Source organism: Cnephaeus nilssonii (genome assembly GCF_951640355.1).
Source record: "Cnephaeus nilssonii genome assembly, chromosome: 2".
NCBI lineage: Eukaryota > Metazoa > Chordata > Mammalia > Chiroptera > Vespertilionidae > Cnephaeus > Cnephaeus nilssonii.
The window spans coordinates 75,144,069-75,159,395 of NC_137073.1; the positions used below are offsets into that span (position 1 = coordinate 75,144,069).

A 15,327-nucleotide genomic window follows, 5' to 3' on the forward strand; every position below is an offset into this window, starting at 1 on the left:
TGCTGCTGTCTCTCTGTGACTGGGATCTCAAGTCTGACTGTAACTCCTCCGTGGCTGCTCTTCTGCTGATGGTTGGATCGAAGCCCCAGGGGATGGAAGCCCTTCCAGCTGCCCCCACGGGTGCTGCTTGCGGGCAGCTTTGGGACTCGCTCCAGCACTGGCCATGCACCCCTGTAGGAGCGGACTAAAGATTTCACAGCCGCACCCCTGCCCTGCGGGAAGGGACAATCTTAATGAGACGTGGAGCTCTTTAAACTCAAACTTAAAGTGCCGATACCACCTGGGGATCTTGTGAAAATGCACGTTCTGATTCAGTCAGTCTGGGGTGACGCCCTGCATGTCTGATAAGCTTTCAGCTGTGGCTGCTGCTGCTGCTGCTGCTGCCCGTTACCCACACTCTGAGCAGCAAGCAGGTAGCTACCTGCCACTCCAGTTTCTGGTGGAAGTCTGCATTCCCACCCCTCTTCTGGGCCAGTGAGTGCTGGGCAAACACTCCTTGGATACCTAACCCCTGAGACGTATGGGGGACATGCTGGGATGTGGAGATGAGAAGCCACTGGCATTCCAGTAGGAGGTCACAGTCACAAACACAGGACAGGCTTCTGGCTCGGTGGAGGGTGTGCCCAGGAGCTGGGCCTGAGCTCGGGGAGGAAGTTTGTGGGACAGACTGTTGGAGGGGCCGGCGTTTCAGGGAGAGCGAACTGCGCACACAAAGAATGTACTCCTAGGTGAATCTTCTAATCTTGCCCTTGCCCAACTAATTTTCTTTAAATACCATCGTTAACATGCCATGCCTCTGTTCAAAAGTCCACCAACCCCCTGGTGCCATTACCTGAGTCACAATATAAGTGGATTGAGAATGTTACTGTGATCATGCCAACGAGGGTACAAACTGCATCCAACATGTGCCATGGCTTACTGAGCCAATGGACCTCACCTGGCAGAGGTGGACCGCGTGTAGGCACTCTGCAGTGTTGGCCTGAAACATTTTAAATCCCCCTACCCTGATGGCAAGTACTCTGAGGGCACACTATATTTCCAAGCCATTTCTTTAGGCCAAGAGCGATTTCCGGAAGACAACTTTCCTAAAGACTTCACGGGACATACATGTCTAATTAGCAACAGAGGAGAAATAATGAAGAATTCTTTTCAGAAACTATAGTCAATATTCAATATTTTCCTTTTTTTTTTTCACATGAAAATGTATCCTAGAATTCGCCATAAAAAGCACCATAACTTGTGGTACAAGTAGCATGGGGTCAGGGGATGTGCTTCTGTGTCTACAATTCCCAGCAATCAGCAGTGCAAGTCAACGATAGCATGGGGCTTGCTCACATCTCATGATACCGACGTATGGAAATTGCTATACGTAGAAAGTTTTCCCAAGGAGAGTGTTTGCTTCTTTGTTTATAAAGTTAATTAGTTGATTAGTGCCAAGCAAGCTTCCTATCTTTCCTAGGTTTGGGCCAAATCATTAAAAAGCAAAGCGAAGGCCTCCAGCTGACGTGACCTCACTAGTTCTGACAGCTGGAGTCTGGCTAAATGATTCCATGGCTTGGCATCCTCTGAGAGAGCCCCCAGTCTGTGTCCCTGGCACCTGCCTGGAAGATCTGCCACCGGGAAGGACTGCTGTTCCCAACACTGAATGCCTCTGCCCACATCGCCTGGGGGTGCTCACCTGACCACTGCTCCTCGATGGCTCTGATCTGGTCATCTGTGAAGTTCCATGCTCGGGCCAGCCTCTGCCACTCGTTGGCCTTCAGCTGACGATAAGCCAGGTTCCAGAGGAGACTGCGAATATGCCTGGTCTGCTGGCTGTGGTCTTGCTTGAATGTCAGAGGAAAGTTGGTTGGTGCGTCCCTGGTGCTCTCACCATGCTTCTAAATTGAAAGTAATGGTATCAAATGATTTTAGACATTTTCTGCTTATTGCCTTATTTCAGAGTAAATATTTTCAGATATAACTGGTAAGGGGGTAACCAAGACTACCTTTTCAATGTTATCTGTCATTGGATCATTTTTGTCATTCAAGATGGAGACAAAAAAACACACACAACTAATCCCTTAATAGGGTGCTGTTATCAGAATGTCCACAAGAGAGCACTATTGCAACTACTCCCTTACTCTAGGGAGCTGTTCTCAGAATGTCCATCAGACATTGCAACACCTCCCTGCAGGGCGAGAGCCCTCTAGGTCTATCATTGGGTCTTCTTTTCAGACTGGCAGAATTCATTACTAGCGAGCTGTTCTCAGAATGTGAGTACTGTCTGCCTGACACAGGAAATGTGAGGGATGTTACAGTGTTGTGTCCCTTGTTTCTGTCACAACCCACTGCTATTTCCCCACCCCCAAAGAAAACAGAGGTGATGCCTTGGCTAAGGAAATGTCACAACAAAAAAATGCATTTTTAATGTATCGTCCTTCCTTTCCTCTCTCCAGGCATAGTATCTTTCTGCTTTTATGAGCATGTCCACAACAAGGCTGTGGTTGCTCCGGGAGGCCACGGCCAAGGCAGTCTTTCCTTGCTGAAAGTTAAAAACGAAAGTGTCAGGTGGGATGGCCTAGTAGTTAGGAGCTCTAGTTTTAGAACAAGGGAGCCTGGGTACAAATCCTAACCCTACTGCTTCCTTGCATGGTGAACTTGGGCCAGTTCTTAGCTGCTCTCCATCTCAGTAACTACTTCACGGTGTAGTGGTGAGAGGTACATATGATAATGTATGTAATGCCCTTTAGGACATGTCATGCATGACACATGTAAATTGTCCAAGAAATGCTAGATACTGATAGTGTCTGGTGCTGTGTCAACTGGGCAAGGGAGAGAGTTTGGGCTAGGGACTCACAATCAACAAGTAATATTTTACACATGCTCTACCAATGAGAACCCCAACATTTCTTCAATACCCCCGGGTTCTCCCTGGCTCACTGCCCTGGGATGTCCTCAGCAAATAAATTACATGATTGTACATTTTCTCCTCCAAAGGCAGACTTAACCTGTGGCAGAGGCTTTAGCAAGCGGCCATGGCCCACCCTTCAATAGCCTTTCCTTCCTTTCTTCTATAGGAAGAGACCTCTTGGTTTTAGCTGGGCACTTGGCCACTCCAAACCAAGAGACCTCTTGGTTTTAGCTGGGCACTTGGCCACTCCACTAAACAATTCCTAGTCTCCCTTGTACTGAGTTCTGGCCAATGGTACATGCAACTTCTGGGAAGTATCTTTAAATAGAAGAGGGATATCATTCTCCTTCCTTTCCTCCTCCTGAGTGGAATGCTGGCATGGCGGTGGGAGCTTAAACAGTCACCTTAGCCCAGGAAGCAGAAGCCATGCGTTAAGAAGGGTAGTAAGACAGAAAAGGGCTGGATTTTATTAAAAGTAATAGCAATCATGACAACATGACTGATTCATAGCACAGAATTCAGCTTGCTGGGCTCCTAACTAGAATTTGTTTTCTATTATATCATATTGCCTCTAACCAAGGATGAGGGTTGAAATCTTAACCAAATAGTCTGATAAATAAGGGCTATTCTAGACATAATTTGGGGCATGAGTGGCCTGGAGCTGTTATGGTACCTTAGATAAGTTACAGAAGGCACACCTTTGTCAGGATGGATATAGCTCAAAGCCTGGCACACCGCTTTGCAAGCAGTGTACTCTAGATGTTTCCCCCTAGATTTTATGCAGTACACAATCTAGACATCTAGACTTTTTTTTTCCTGAGCAAAAGGGACAGTTCCCTTTGTTTTGCCAACGACCCATGAAAAATTTGCTCACGAATCCTAACAAAAATTAAAATGAATGGTCAGACGTAACCCAAGAAGAAGTTCCAATCTTAGGAACCTATGTTTCTATGCTTAGGGATCCAGCAATTTATCCCAATAATTCTCTCACATCTGACTATTTGCAACTCCCAAATGATTTGGCTGTTAGGGCAGGCACTAAGACCCAGGTGAGCCTAAAAATTAGGGCTGAAAGTAATCAGCTCCTAATCAAAAGAGACAGTAATGGAATTAGGAAGAACTGCATTTTGCAGGCATTTAGCAAGCCTCTAATTGTACGTTGTCTAAATTCTGGCTTGTGACGCCATTTGCATCACCGTCATTAGCCTATTTGGAGAAGGCAGCATTCTGAGAGCCAGTTTTCAGGCTCACAGAAAACCTTTCCTGGGCCCGGCCAGCGTGCTCAGTGGTTGAGTGTCGACCTATGGACCAGGAATTCATGGTTGAATTCCCAGTCAGGACATATGCCCGGGTTGAGGGCTCCATCCCCAGTGCGGGAGGCAGCCGATCGATGATTCTCTCTCATCACTGATGTTTCTATCTCTCTATCCCTCTTCCTCTCTGAAGTCATTAAAAATATGTATTTTTTAAAAAGAAACCCTTTCCCCGAGTGTGTGCTGGAGTGGAAATCCAAGCACTTATGCTATTGAGGGTGGAAGGCCCTCGGGGAGCCTTGTGATAGATCAGGCCCAGAGAACAGGTTTCTGGGAAAGTCAGATGTATACCAAACCGTGGCTCCTTTTTTTCCATCCAGGTCGGAAACAGTCACTTATCTTTAGTAAAAAAAAAATAATGTGGGAGCAGATAGAAAAAGGTATCTTTTACTTATTAATTCAATATGTATTTGGTGCCAACTATATTCTAGACACTGAGAGGAAAGAGAGGAGGAGAAGGAAAATCAAATTGTGAGGTCTAGTAAACTGTGGGCTATTGTTCTGAAAACAAAGTCAAGTCGTAGTATTAATAGTGTTTACTCGAATAGCCAGTCCACTAGCACCAAGGGACCCAACATGAAGTCCCTGCCAATGCTATATAGATTCTCCACCCACAAGACTGCCCTGGAGGCGCTATGTATTAATGAAAAAGTAGAATAAAGTACAAAAAGAAAGCATAGGAAAATACTAACACCAAATGTTAATACTAATCCTAAATGTTATTAGAAGTTAATGAGCTACAATTCGTGAGATTCCACCTAAGTCATAGAATTATGGGTGGTTGTGTTTTCCTTATGCTTTTCTATGTTTTCCAGATTGTCAACAGAGGAACTGTATTATTTTTATTATCAGAAAAAAAGGAGTTAATTAAAAAAACTGACATACAGAGAAGAGTGAAATAGCATATCACTGCTTCCAATCCTAAAAATGTGAACTGTGTGATTCCGAAGTAGAGTGGGGTGATTGCACTGGGAATTAGGGATATGCCGAGCTGGTGAGCCGTCTGGGTGAAGACAAGGACGGGAAAGCACCAGACAACCGAGCAGCCAGGAGCCGGGGCTTTGAAGCCAGGCTCTTACTATGTGTGTGCCCCTGCTGTCATTAACATTTCTCAAATCTTGTCTTAAAAAGCAGGGTTTTTGTCCCCTTCACAGAAGACATGTGAGGATTGAAGGAAGATGGCTTGTGTGAGCAACTCACAGGGCTGCCACCAGCAGTCTGTAGCTTTTCCATCACTCAGTAAAGCTGGAACCTAATGGACAGTCATCCCGCTACCCTCCCATGGCTGAGCCTGCATTCCTTCATCAAACAAGTCTGCATAAAAGCCAAAAGGTGGAAGCACCCAAATGTTCAAATACCTCTCTCCAGGCATAGTATCTTGGAGACACTATGTATATGTTTGTTTACCTATACACACACACTGAGTGGCCAGATTATTATTGCAGCTCTGTTTATAACAGTAAAAGCTTAGGAACAACTTAAATGGCCATCAGCTGAGGATTAAATTACCATATGTCCATACCACACTCTATTATGCATTTGTGTAAAAAAAGAATGAAGAAACTCTCCACGTACTAATATGTGACCATCACCACTTTATCTTGTTAAAGCAAAAAAGCTACATGCAGAACAATATGTAGAGGTATAGCACCACTGTGTAAAAAGGACAGAGGAATAAAAGAAGAGTATAATATATTTATGTTTGCTTACCTATGCAGAAAGAAACTCTAGAAAGGACAGAGAAATGTATAATAATGGATACATATGTCAAGGGTAGTATGGGAACCAGATCACCTCTAAAATCCTGATGCCCCCCTGCCCCATGACATATAATTCTTATTATTCAAAAAGTGAATTCCTATTCATGTGGAGGAAGCCTAAAAGGCCATTAACTTGGTCTAAACAAGCTTCCAAAGAACATGGCATCCATGAAAAAAATAAAATAAAAGAATGAAAGGACAGTTGAAACACTAAGGAAGAAATCAATAAGAAATTGTTAAAAAATAATAATAATATGAAGTGATTTGGAAAAAATAGTAAATAAAGTTTCAAAACATATAATAGAGAACTGAAATGCATAAATATGTCACAATATATATTTATATACTGAATATGAGGCCCCTAGAGCCATAAGAAATGCAAAAAATTCACTGTTAGTAACTCATTCTCAAATTGCGCCCCCTGTGAGGTGTGTGCCCCACATTGGGAACCACTGCATTAGATGAACTATGGAATAGTAGGCAACTATTAAAAATAGTTGCCATATTTCCATACATATATTGGAATAGTAGGCAACTATTAAAAATAGTTTTTAAAAAGTGATTTCAATATGAGGTGCCTAGAATAGTCAAGTTCATAGGGACAGGAAGTAGAATGGTGGTTGCCAGGGGCTGAGGGGAGGAGTCTGGGGGGTTACTATTTAATGGGAATAGCGTTTCAGTTTGGGAACGATGAATGGTTGTGATAGTTGCACAACAATGTGAATATACTTAATGCCACTGATCTGTACCTTTACAAATGGTGAAAAAGGTAAATGTTATGTCATGCATATTTTGCCACAATAAAAAATGGTTTCAAATATTATTTTTTAAAATGAAAAAAAACCTTATTTAACATTAAAAGCCTTAGGAAACAAGGAAACAACACTATTTAGCCAAGCTCAAATATATATATATATATCTCAATTTATATAAGAAAATACATCCATGATCTTAAGAATGATAATATCTAGATAGTGGGATCAGAAGTTACTTTTATTCTCCATCCTCTTCTATTTTGTAAATTTCCTGCATTGTAACATATAAAAGACTATGGGACTTGTAATTTCTTTCTGGAACAATCATTTTCATATTATAAGAGGATGAGAGTGTCTCAAAGAATATCTGAAATCGTAAGAAGCCACCCATCTTAATCTACCACCCAAAGTTATGCTGATGTGAAACATTTCTAAAATATTGGGACAGAACATTGGTTGTGATGTAGCCCCACCCCTAAACCAGAGAAAGGAAGCAACTTCCCCAGGGTTACACAGCTGGGCAATAATCTAGGCCAGTACTCTTCTTACCAGCGCATAGGGCCAATGTGCTTAGGGTATTCGCATAATTAATATCAAAACGCACTTATTAAAGGCTCTTGGATGGCAGTGTGCCCCTCAGGGGGATCATCATCCCAGACACTGCACTTACACTGACAAACCTACCGAAGGCCTAGACCAGTGGTCGGCAAACCACAGCTCGCGAGCCACACACGGCTCTTTGGCCCCTTGAGTGTGGCTCTTCCACAAAATACCACGTGTGGGCGTGCACGTACAGTGCAACTGAAACTTCGTGGCCCATGTGCAGAAGTCGGTTTTCGGCCTGGGTGAGTCTATTTTGAAGAAGTGGTTCTAACGACGAGCCACACTCAAGGAGCCACTGCATGTGGCTCGTGAGCCGTGGTTTGCCGACCACTGGCCTAGACCAACATGGAAGGGAGACACGTGTGTAAAACATCAAATCCTCGTAAAAGCTCATGTAACAGTGCTGCTGTAAGTTTAGGAGGCAGGAGATGCGCCAAAATGCTAACAAGAGTTCTCCTTCTTTGGGGAGATTACAAATAAATTATAAGTTTTTAGCTTATTTATGTTTTCTTATTTTTATATACTAAGTGCATTCCTGGTCTAACAAAAAATTAAAACAATCAAATCTGGTTTTATAACTGTACTAGAGGCCCGGTGCACGAAATAAATTTGTGCACGGGGGAGGTCCCCTCAGCCCAGCCTGCACCCTCTCCAATCCGGGACCCCTCGGGGGATGTCCGACTGCCGGTTTAGGCCCAATCCAGGGGATGGGCCTAAACCGGCAGTTGGACATCCCTCTCACAATCCTGGACTGCTGGCTCCTACTTGTTCACCTGCCTGCCTGCCTGATCGCCCCCAACTGCCCCTCCTGCCAGCCTAATCACCCCAACTGCCCCGCTCTGCCAGCCTGGTCGCCCCAACTGCCCCCCTGCCAGCCTGGTCGCCCCTCACATCCCCCCCCACTGGCCTGGTCACCCCACACAGCCTGCTGTTCAGTCATTTGGTCATCCCTCACAGCCCCCCAACTGGCCTGGTTGTCCCTCATAGCCCCCCCACACACATACACTGGCCTGGTTGCCCCATGCAGCCTGCTTGTTCAGTCGTTTGGTCGTCCCTCACTAACCCCCCTGCTGGCCTGGTCGTAGGCAGCCATCTTTGTGAGGGCGTGAGGGTTAATTTGCATATTATCTCTTTGTTATATAGGATAGTAACCTACCATACCCTCCTTCTCTGGAGTGGATCTAGTAGGCAAGGCCGAGGGCGTTAACATAGTTGAGCACATAAATATATTTCATAACAAGAGGAGTTTTTCTTCCCCCAAACTTTTGGGATAGTAGAAGATGGGGGAGGAGGAAGGTCCCCAGGGAAGGAAGGCACAGAAGGGCAATAGTTTCCATCAGCTCAGGGCACAGGTGAGCTCCGAGGAGAAGAGGACACAGATCTGAGTGGGTGCCCTGGGTTGACAGATGTGCAGCAGGTTAGCTGGCACCCCCGCCCACCTGGCCGGCTCCACCCAGGGCACAGCCGAGGCTTCTCTGGGAAGAGGCAGCCAGAAAGGCAGGGGGGAGCCCGGAGGTCTCTGTCCTCGGGATTCTGGGAGGGCTCCTCTCCCGAGAGCTTCCCTTCCCATTCCCTCCCAGCAGCTCCTGGGAGAGGGCAGCCGACTGAGAGCAGGCCCCGAGAGACAGTGCCCATCCCCATCCTCTTCACTCTTCCACCCCCACATGTCCATTTCCAGCCAGAGAGGGATTCCTTTTATGGGGTATTCGATGCTGCTCCAGTGGGTTGAAGTCATGGTGATTTTTACTCCAAGATTTTGCCTCTGGGCTAAAATCCTCTCTAATAAAATGGTAATATGCAAATTAACCATCACTCTGCTACATAAGCCAAGCCACGCCCACCAGCCAATCAGGTCGAGTATGCAAATTAACCCCAATCCAAGATGGCTACAGCCATCTGAGTACCGACTTGCCCAGCACAGTGACTGACCCCAAGTCCGTGCTCAGCAGTCATCTCCATCCCAAGGCTGGGCAGCAAACCTGCTCACCAGTGACCAGTTTCCCCGCTTCATTCCTTCTAGAACCCTATGCTGAAGCCCAGGCTCTTTTCAGGAGACTAGGGACTGAGTGGTGAGCACGGCCCATTCTCAGGAATCTTCCAGTCTAGTGAGGTAAGCAAATATTAGCTGGTGTTTGTTTGTTTGTTTGTTTTTTAGTCACAAAATAAATATACAATTACATGTTATGAGAAGTGCTTTGGAGGGAAAGTAGAGAGTAGCAGGAGAGCATATGTGGGAGTGGGCAGAGGGTGAGCAAGGGAAAGGGGAGACAGACGGGGCCGGCGGGGAATGTGAAGGGAAGGCTTTCTGCGCAGGCCCCGTCTGCTCAGGAAAACCTCCTCTCTTGACACACTGAGCATGAAAAGAAGAAAGAACAAGTATCCCTCCTCCCAGGAAGTGGGCAGTGTCCTTTCTGCTGGGACCGCCGGCCTTGCTGGGGCCCAGCCCCTCCTGAGAAAAAGGAAGCATCTCTGGATGGACCGGGCAAGTTCAGAGCCAATTCCTCAACGCCGTTCTCCAAAAACTACCAGCCCTGGTTGAAATCGCATCGCTTCTCTGGAGTTCATACAACAAATAGCAATGTTTAAGCAAGATCCGAGGAAATAATATTCCCACAGGAGAAAAGAAAACAGGGTGAAAAATAGAGGAATGTTTCCCATCTAATTCCAGCACAGAGAACCTTTGTAAGTTTTACCAAAGCCAATTCAAACTTCAGAAAACCTAAATCAGCATAAAGGGTTGGTTTTCAAAAGAAAAACAAGATTGTTCCTGAAGGAGGGAAAACTATCTTTCTCCTTCCTATTGACAGCAACTTCATCATTTGCCCAGGCTGATAAATTTAATACAAGAACAATGGCATCTCTAGACACAGGAGGACGTTTTATTACAGCAAATATAAGTGTTTAAACCACACAGATTTCATTTTGTTCAGGAACTTCAATGACTTTCTAAAATTCATTCCTCGGATTTTATTTCTCAAGATTAAGACTCCGTCTCCAAAAGAAGTCGGTCGGCCTTCCCAGAAAGAATCCCTTCTTTGTGAACACCCGTCCCCACCGCGTATCTGCGAGGAGCATCGCCCACACGCCGGCCTCACAGCGCCACCATCAAACCCTGAGCTATTGGAATGGACTCACTTTCACGTTCTGGTGCAGATCAGCGTTCTCACCGAGAAGAAAGCTGACAAGGGATGTGTGGCCATCCTGGGTTGCTATCTGCAAAGCACTGGGATTGAGCTGCAAGAAACAGGTGGAAAGAGCATGGAGGGATTCCCGTTAGAATCCGGCATGCTTTCTGGCATTCGTCACCTGGCAGTCAATTAATTCAATGAAATAGTATGACTATTTAACAAAGAAAATCCAATGTGTTCTCGATAATTTGGGGAGGTTCTGTGTTGCTTCTACATGTTTTCCATTCAAGAGTCAGAGGAATACATGCCTCAGGCAAATATGGGTTAAATCTCTGTTTCCCTTCTCCAGGAAGCACAAAGTAGACTAGAGCCAAGTCTTCTCTCTATACACCCTGCACCCCTCCCCCCCGCACACACTCCCCGCCCCCCACCTTGAGCCAAAATAGCTGACATGATATTGGTCCCAGGAAACGCCTCAGCACTCTCCTGCCTCCTTGCCTGTTTGCTAGCAGCTCTCCCCTTTGCCAAAGCTCAGCATGACTGATACCAAGGGAACGCTGGCCCTTTTTCTCAACCCCTTTACCACCTCCTCCCCTCCACTGCCAGCAGCGGCCTCTTACAGCTCCCTGTGCTCAAGTGCCTTCACTCAGTGCCCACGCTAGATGTCAAACTGCTTTAGGTCAGGGACTACTCTTGACTACCCTGCCCTCTCTCACAAGGCCTAGCAGGTGCCTTGCAATAATACAAGGCCAAACATAGCTATTGTTTAATTCACTGTAGGATTGCTACACAGTTTTCAGGCCCTCCAAATAAGGATGCTGTAGGAGAGTATGTCTTCCTAAAATGGCTGCACAAGTATCTCCTCTCCCACATGCTCTTCTGCAGCGTGACTCTGCCACGCCCCCATCAAGCAGTAGCATTTATTTTTTCGCCCCCTTGAATCTGGGTAGACCCTGTAACGGCTCTGACTAATAGAATATGGCAGAAGTGACAGTGTGCCAGTGCCAGGTGTGGCCCCTACATGGCCTGGCAGCTTCTGCTTCCTACCTCATGGGAGCAGTTGCCATGCCGTGTGAAGACCAAGGCATGTGGGGACACCACATGTTGGTCCTCTGCCAGGCATGTGAGTGAGCCACTGTAGACACCCACCTCAGTTAAGCCTTCAGATGACGGAAGGCCTGACTGACATCTCACTGCAACCACATAATAGGCCTAGAGTAAGAATCTCCCAGCTGGGCCCGGTCAACCCTCAGAGCCACAAAAGATAATAAAGCATTGTTTTAAGCCACTGCACTTTGGGTTGGTTTGTTATGAAGCAACAGGTAAGTGGAACAGTTGCTAACAGGAATAATATGCATTCTGACCAACTAGTCTAGCATGAGCTGATATCAAATGCCTGTATGACCTTGGATAAGTGGCCTCTCAGATATGGGCCACTTTGTCTTCCTCTATGAAAATGACATTACCACCTATATTAGTTTTTTATGGCTGTTATTAACAAAGCCCCATAAACTTAGCGGCTTACACAATGCAAATATATTATCTTACTGGTCTGAAAGTCAGAAGTCTGAAATGGGTCCTACTGGGAGGAAATAAAGGCCTTTTTGGAGGCTTTCAGAAGAACCCATATCTTTGCCTTTTCCGTTTTATAGAAGCCACGCACATCCCTTGGTTCACGGCCCCCTTCCTCCATCTTCAAAGCTGGCAAGAGTGCGCTGAGTCCTTCTCACGTCGCCTCCCTCTGACCTCTTGGCCTGCCTCCCTTGTCCGCTTTAAAGGACCCTTGTGATTACATCAGCATCGACTAGATAATCCAGGATCAGCTCATTTTAAGGTCAGATGATGAGCAAGCTTAATTCCCTCTGCACCCTAAATTCCCCTTTGCCAGGTAACATAACATATTCACAGATTCCAAGGATTAGGCTGTGAGAGCTGTTGTTCTGCCTATCACACCTCCCTATCTCTTTCTCACAAAACACAGCCATACTGGGAAAATAAATGAGCTAGTGAATGTGTACAGTAATCATAATTATCATCCTATTCACTTCACAAAAAATTACTGCACACTTTTTCTGTGCCGGGCCCTATGTTCGATATTGGGGGGATTTGACGAGACTGACAAAATCTCTGTGGGAGTGGGCTAAATAAATTGATCTATCCATTCATAGGTTGGTAGATCAGTGAAGCAGTAGATTTAGAATGAATTTATTAGACTCTAGATGTTGTTAAAAGAAGAATATCAGCTAACGATAAGTGCTACAATGAGAAGTAAAATAGAAGTGGATGACTACTTTCCAGTGAAGGGTCAAGAAAGGCTTCTTGGATGGGGTGACATTTAGACTGAGATCAGGGAGATCTGAAGCAGAAACCAGTTTGTGAAGAGCCCAAAGCCAGGGACCCTATGGAGGAAGAGCTGTGGGCATCTGCGGCATTGTACCTGTGAGGTACCACAGGCACAGTGCATAGGGCCTCCAGACCTTTTAGAGACAAAGAAATATTTGAAATCTTAAAAAAAAAAAAAAAATGGTTCCAAGATACCAAAAGAAAACCACAAAATTGAAGTGAATAAATATTTAAGTGACATATTCATACTTCATTGATTGTTAAATGTAATATTCATAAAATATTCATTACATTTGTAAACAATTTGTAGGTTACATTTTTTTCACCTTCCTGAAATTCCCAAGTATGCACAGAGGTCTAAGAAATCAATCATAAATTAGGGGAGTTTACCATATCCAAATAATTATGAAAGCACAAGTAATAGAGCCTTTAAAAATAAGTTTGAGCAAAAAAAAATTATTTAACGTGAAATGTGGGGAAATTTAAATATGTTTAATAAGTTGTGAGGATAGACCCCCAGAAATATGAGTTCTTACAGAAGCCTGCACTGGACCCAGGCAGCTAGTACGGCCCTGAAGAGAGCCTATTGCCCAAACTCTGTGCCCTCTCTACATCCAGCACTGATGCAGGAAGTCGACCATCGGCTAAATCCATAACCTACTTTAGTTACCTCCTCAGAAATGACTCAACCCTTTGCCACCCCTGTTGGTGGGGAGTGGGGACTGAAAGCAATCTCCTGGAGACCAAGACTAATCAATGTCAGCGGGGGAAGCACTTCCAAGAGCATACACAGTAATCACCTGCAGATGTGAAAGCAACATGAGTCTAGCGTGTCCTCTGGGTAATGTGCGTCCATGCTGCTGGCTTCTTGCTTCACACTGCCTGCTTCCCTGCGGTCCTCACTGGATTGGGCAGAGGCAGGTATGGACCGCCAGTGGGGGCTGAGACTGTAGATCCAGGAAGTACGCTAAGGCGCTCAGAGGGAAGACTCAAGATAACATAAAAGCTGAAAAATGGACTCAGGACAATTTCCAGACCGCCTAGATGAGGCCAAGGCCATAAGAACGTGGACAACGTGGGGCCTGCAGTTTTAGGTGGGGAGAAGTGAGCTTGTAAAAGACATTACAAAGTCAACTTTAACATCCATTTTCATGCATGAAGCTTTTTCCCCCTTTTAGATCATCCCCTTAAAATAGTTTCTCTGCCCAGGCCAGTGTTGCTCCATGGTTGGGGTGTCGTCCCGTGCACCAAAGTGTCTCGGGTTTGATTCCCAGTCAGGGCACATACCCAGGTTGCAAGTTCAATCCCCGATTGGGGTGTGTGCATGAGGCAACCAATCAATGTTTCTCACTCACATTGATGTTTCTCTCTCTCCCTCTCCCTTCCTCTCTCACTAGAATCAATGAAAAACATCCTCAGGTGTTTTAAAAATAAATAATTCCTGAAACTTGGGTGGAAGAAAAGTGACCAATTGCTTTTCAAGAGGGTCAAATAAATGTATAGTCCTGCCAGCAGAATAGAAGGGAATAAAGTAGTACCCGTTTGGGACTTTATTCTTGAATACTTCTGAAGAGGAATTGGTTATATGTTGTGCTGATATGGAGAGATCTCCAAGATCTATGGCAATTTAAACAAAAACACGGTGCAGGGCAGTATATATGGCTACCATTAATGTGGTGTCAGTGTGGATATGTGTGTGTGTTTAATCACATTTTCCATGTAAGATTAAATAAACTATTCATAATGTTAATTCTGAGGAGGTGAAATTTCAAAGTTGAGGTGGAATAAGACATTTTTCGTCCTATACCTTTGGGTAGTATTCAAACGTTTTTGTTATTTTCATTGTAATTTAAATAGAAAAGGAAAGCAAAACCATCACAAGACAAGGCCACAGCAGAGGTCAGGAGCTCAGGCACGTGAGCTGTCGCCTTTGCGCTGCCATTAGCCAGTCATGTGATCCTGGATGAGTTCCTTAGCTTTTCTAAATTCCAGTTTTCTCATCTAAAAAATGAAGATCAATGTCAAAGGCTCTTAGCACCGAAGTATTTTGTATTTACAGGAAGGCACCATTCTGCCTTCTCTAGGCTCCAGACTGACAATCAGCCCCTACTATGGGCTGACAAAAACCAGGCATGCACTAGTCGGTAGGGTGAAAATAAAGCAAAATAAGAGTGTCTCTATATTTGAGAAGTAACACCTATCGGCTCCTTTTGCCCCATTTTCAATGATTCCTTCCCCAAATAAATAGGAGAGCCCTGGCCAGTGTGGCTCAGTTGGTTGGAACATCATCCCGTACACCAAAAAGGTGGCAGGTTCAATTCCCAGTCAGGGTGCACGCCTGGCTTTCGGGTTCAACCCCCAGTCAGGGCACATAAGGGAAACAACCAATCAATGTTTCTCTCTTACATTAATGTTTCTCTCTCTCTCTCTCTCTCTCTCTCTCTCTCTCCCTCCCTCCCTCCCTCCCTCCCTCCCTCCCTCCCTCCCTCTTTCCCTCCTTCCCTCCCTCCCTCTCTCTCCTCCCTTTCCTTC

The 15,327-nt window shown here is 45.3% G+C and overlaps 1 protein-coding gene across 1 annotated transcript in view; it reads right to left on the reverse strand.

Moving 5' to 3' along the window:
• The window catches only part of ANKDD1B (ankyrin repeat and death domain containing 1B), a gene marked incomplete at both ends in the record, with an annotated part of 43,564 nt that overhangs the window by 1,238 nt on the left and 26,999 nt on the right, over positions 1-15,327 (reverse strand). Inside the window, 3 exon segments of the mRNA XM_079797811.1 lie at positions 1,679-1,880; positions 2,429-2,524; positions 10,460-10,558. Coding sequence (XP_079653937.1) covers positions 1,679-1,880; positions 2,429-2,524; positions 10,460-10,558 — 397 coding nt within the window.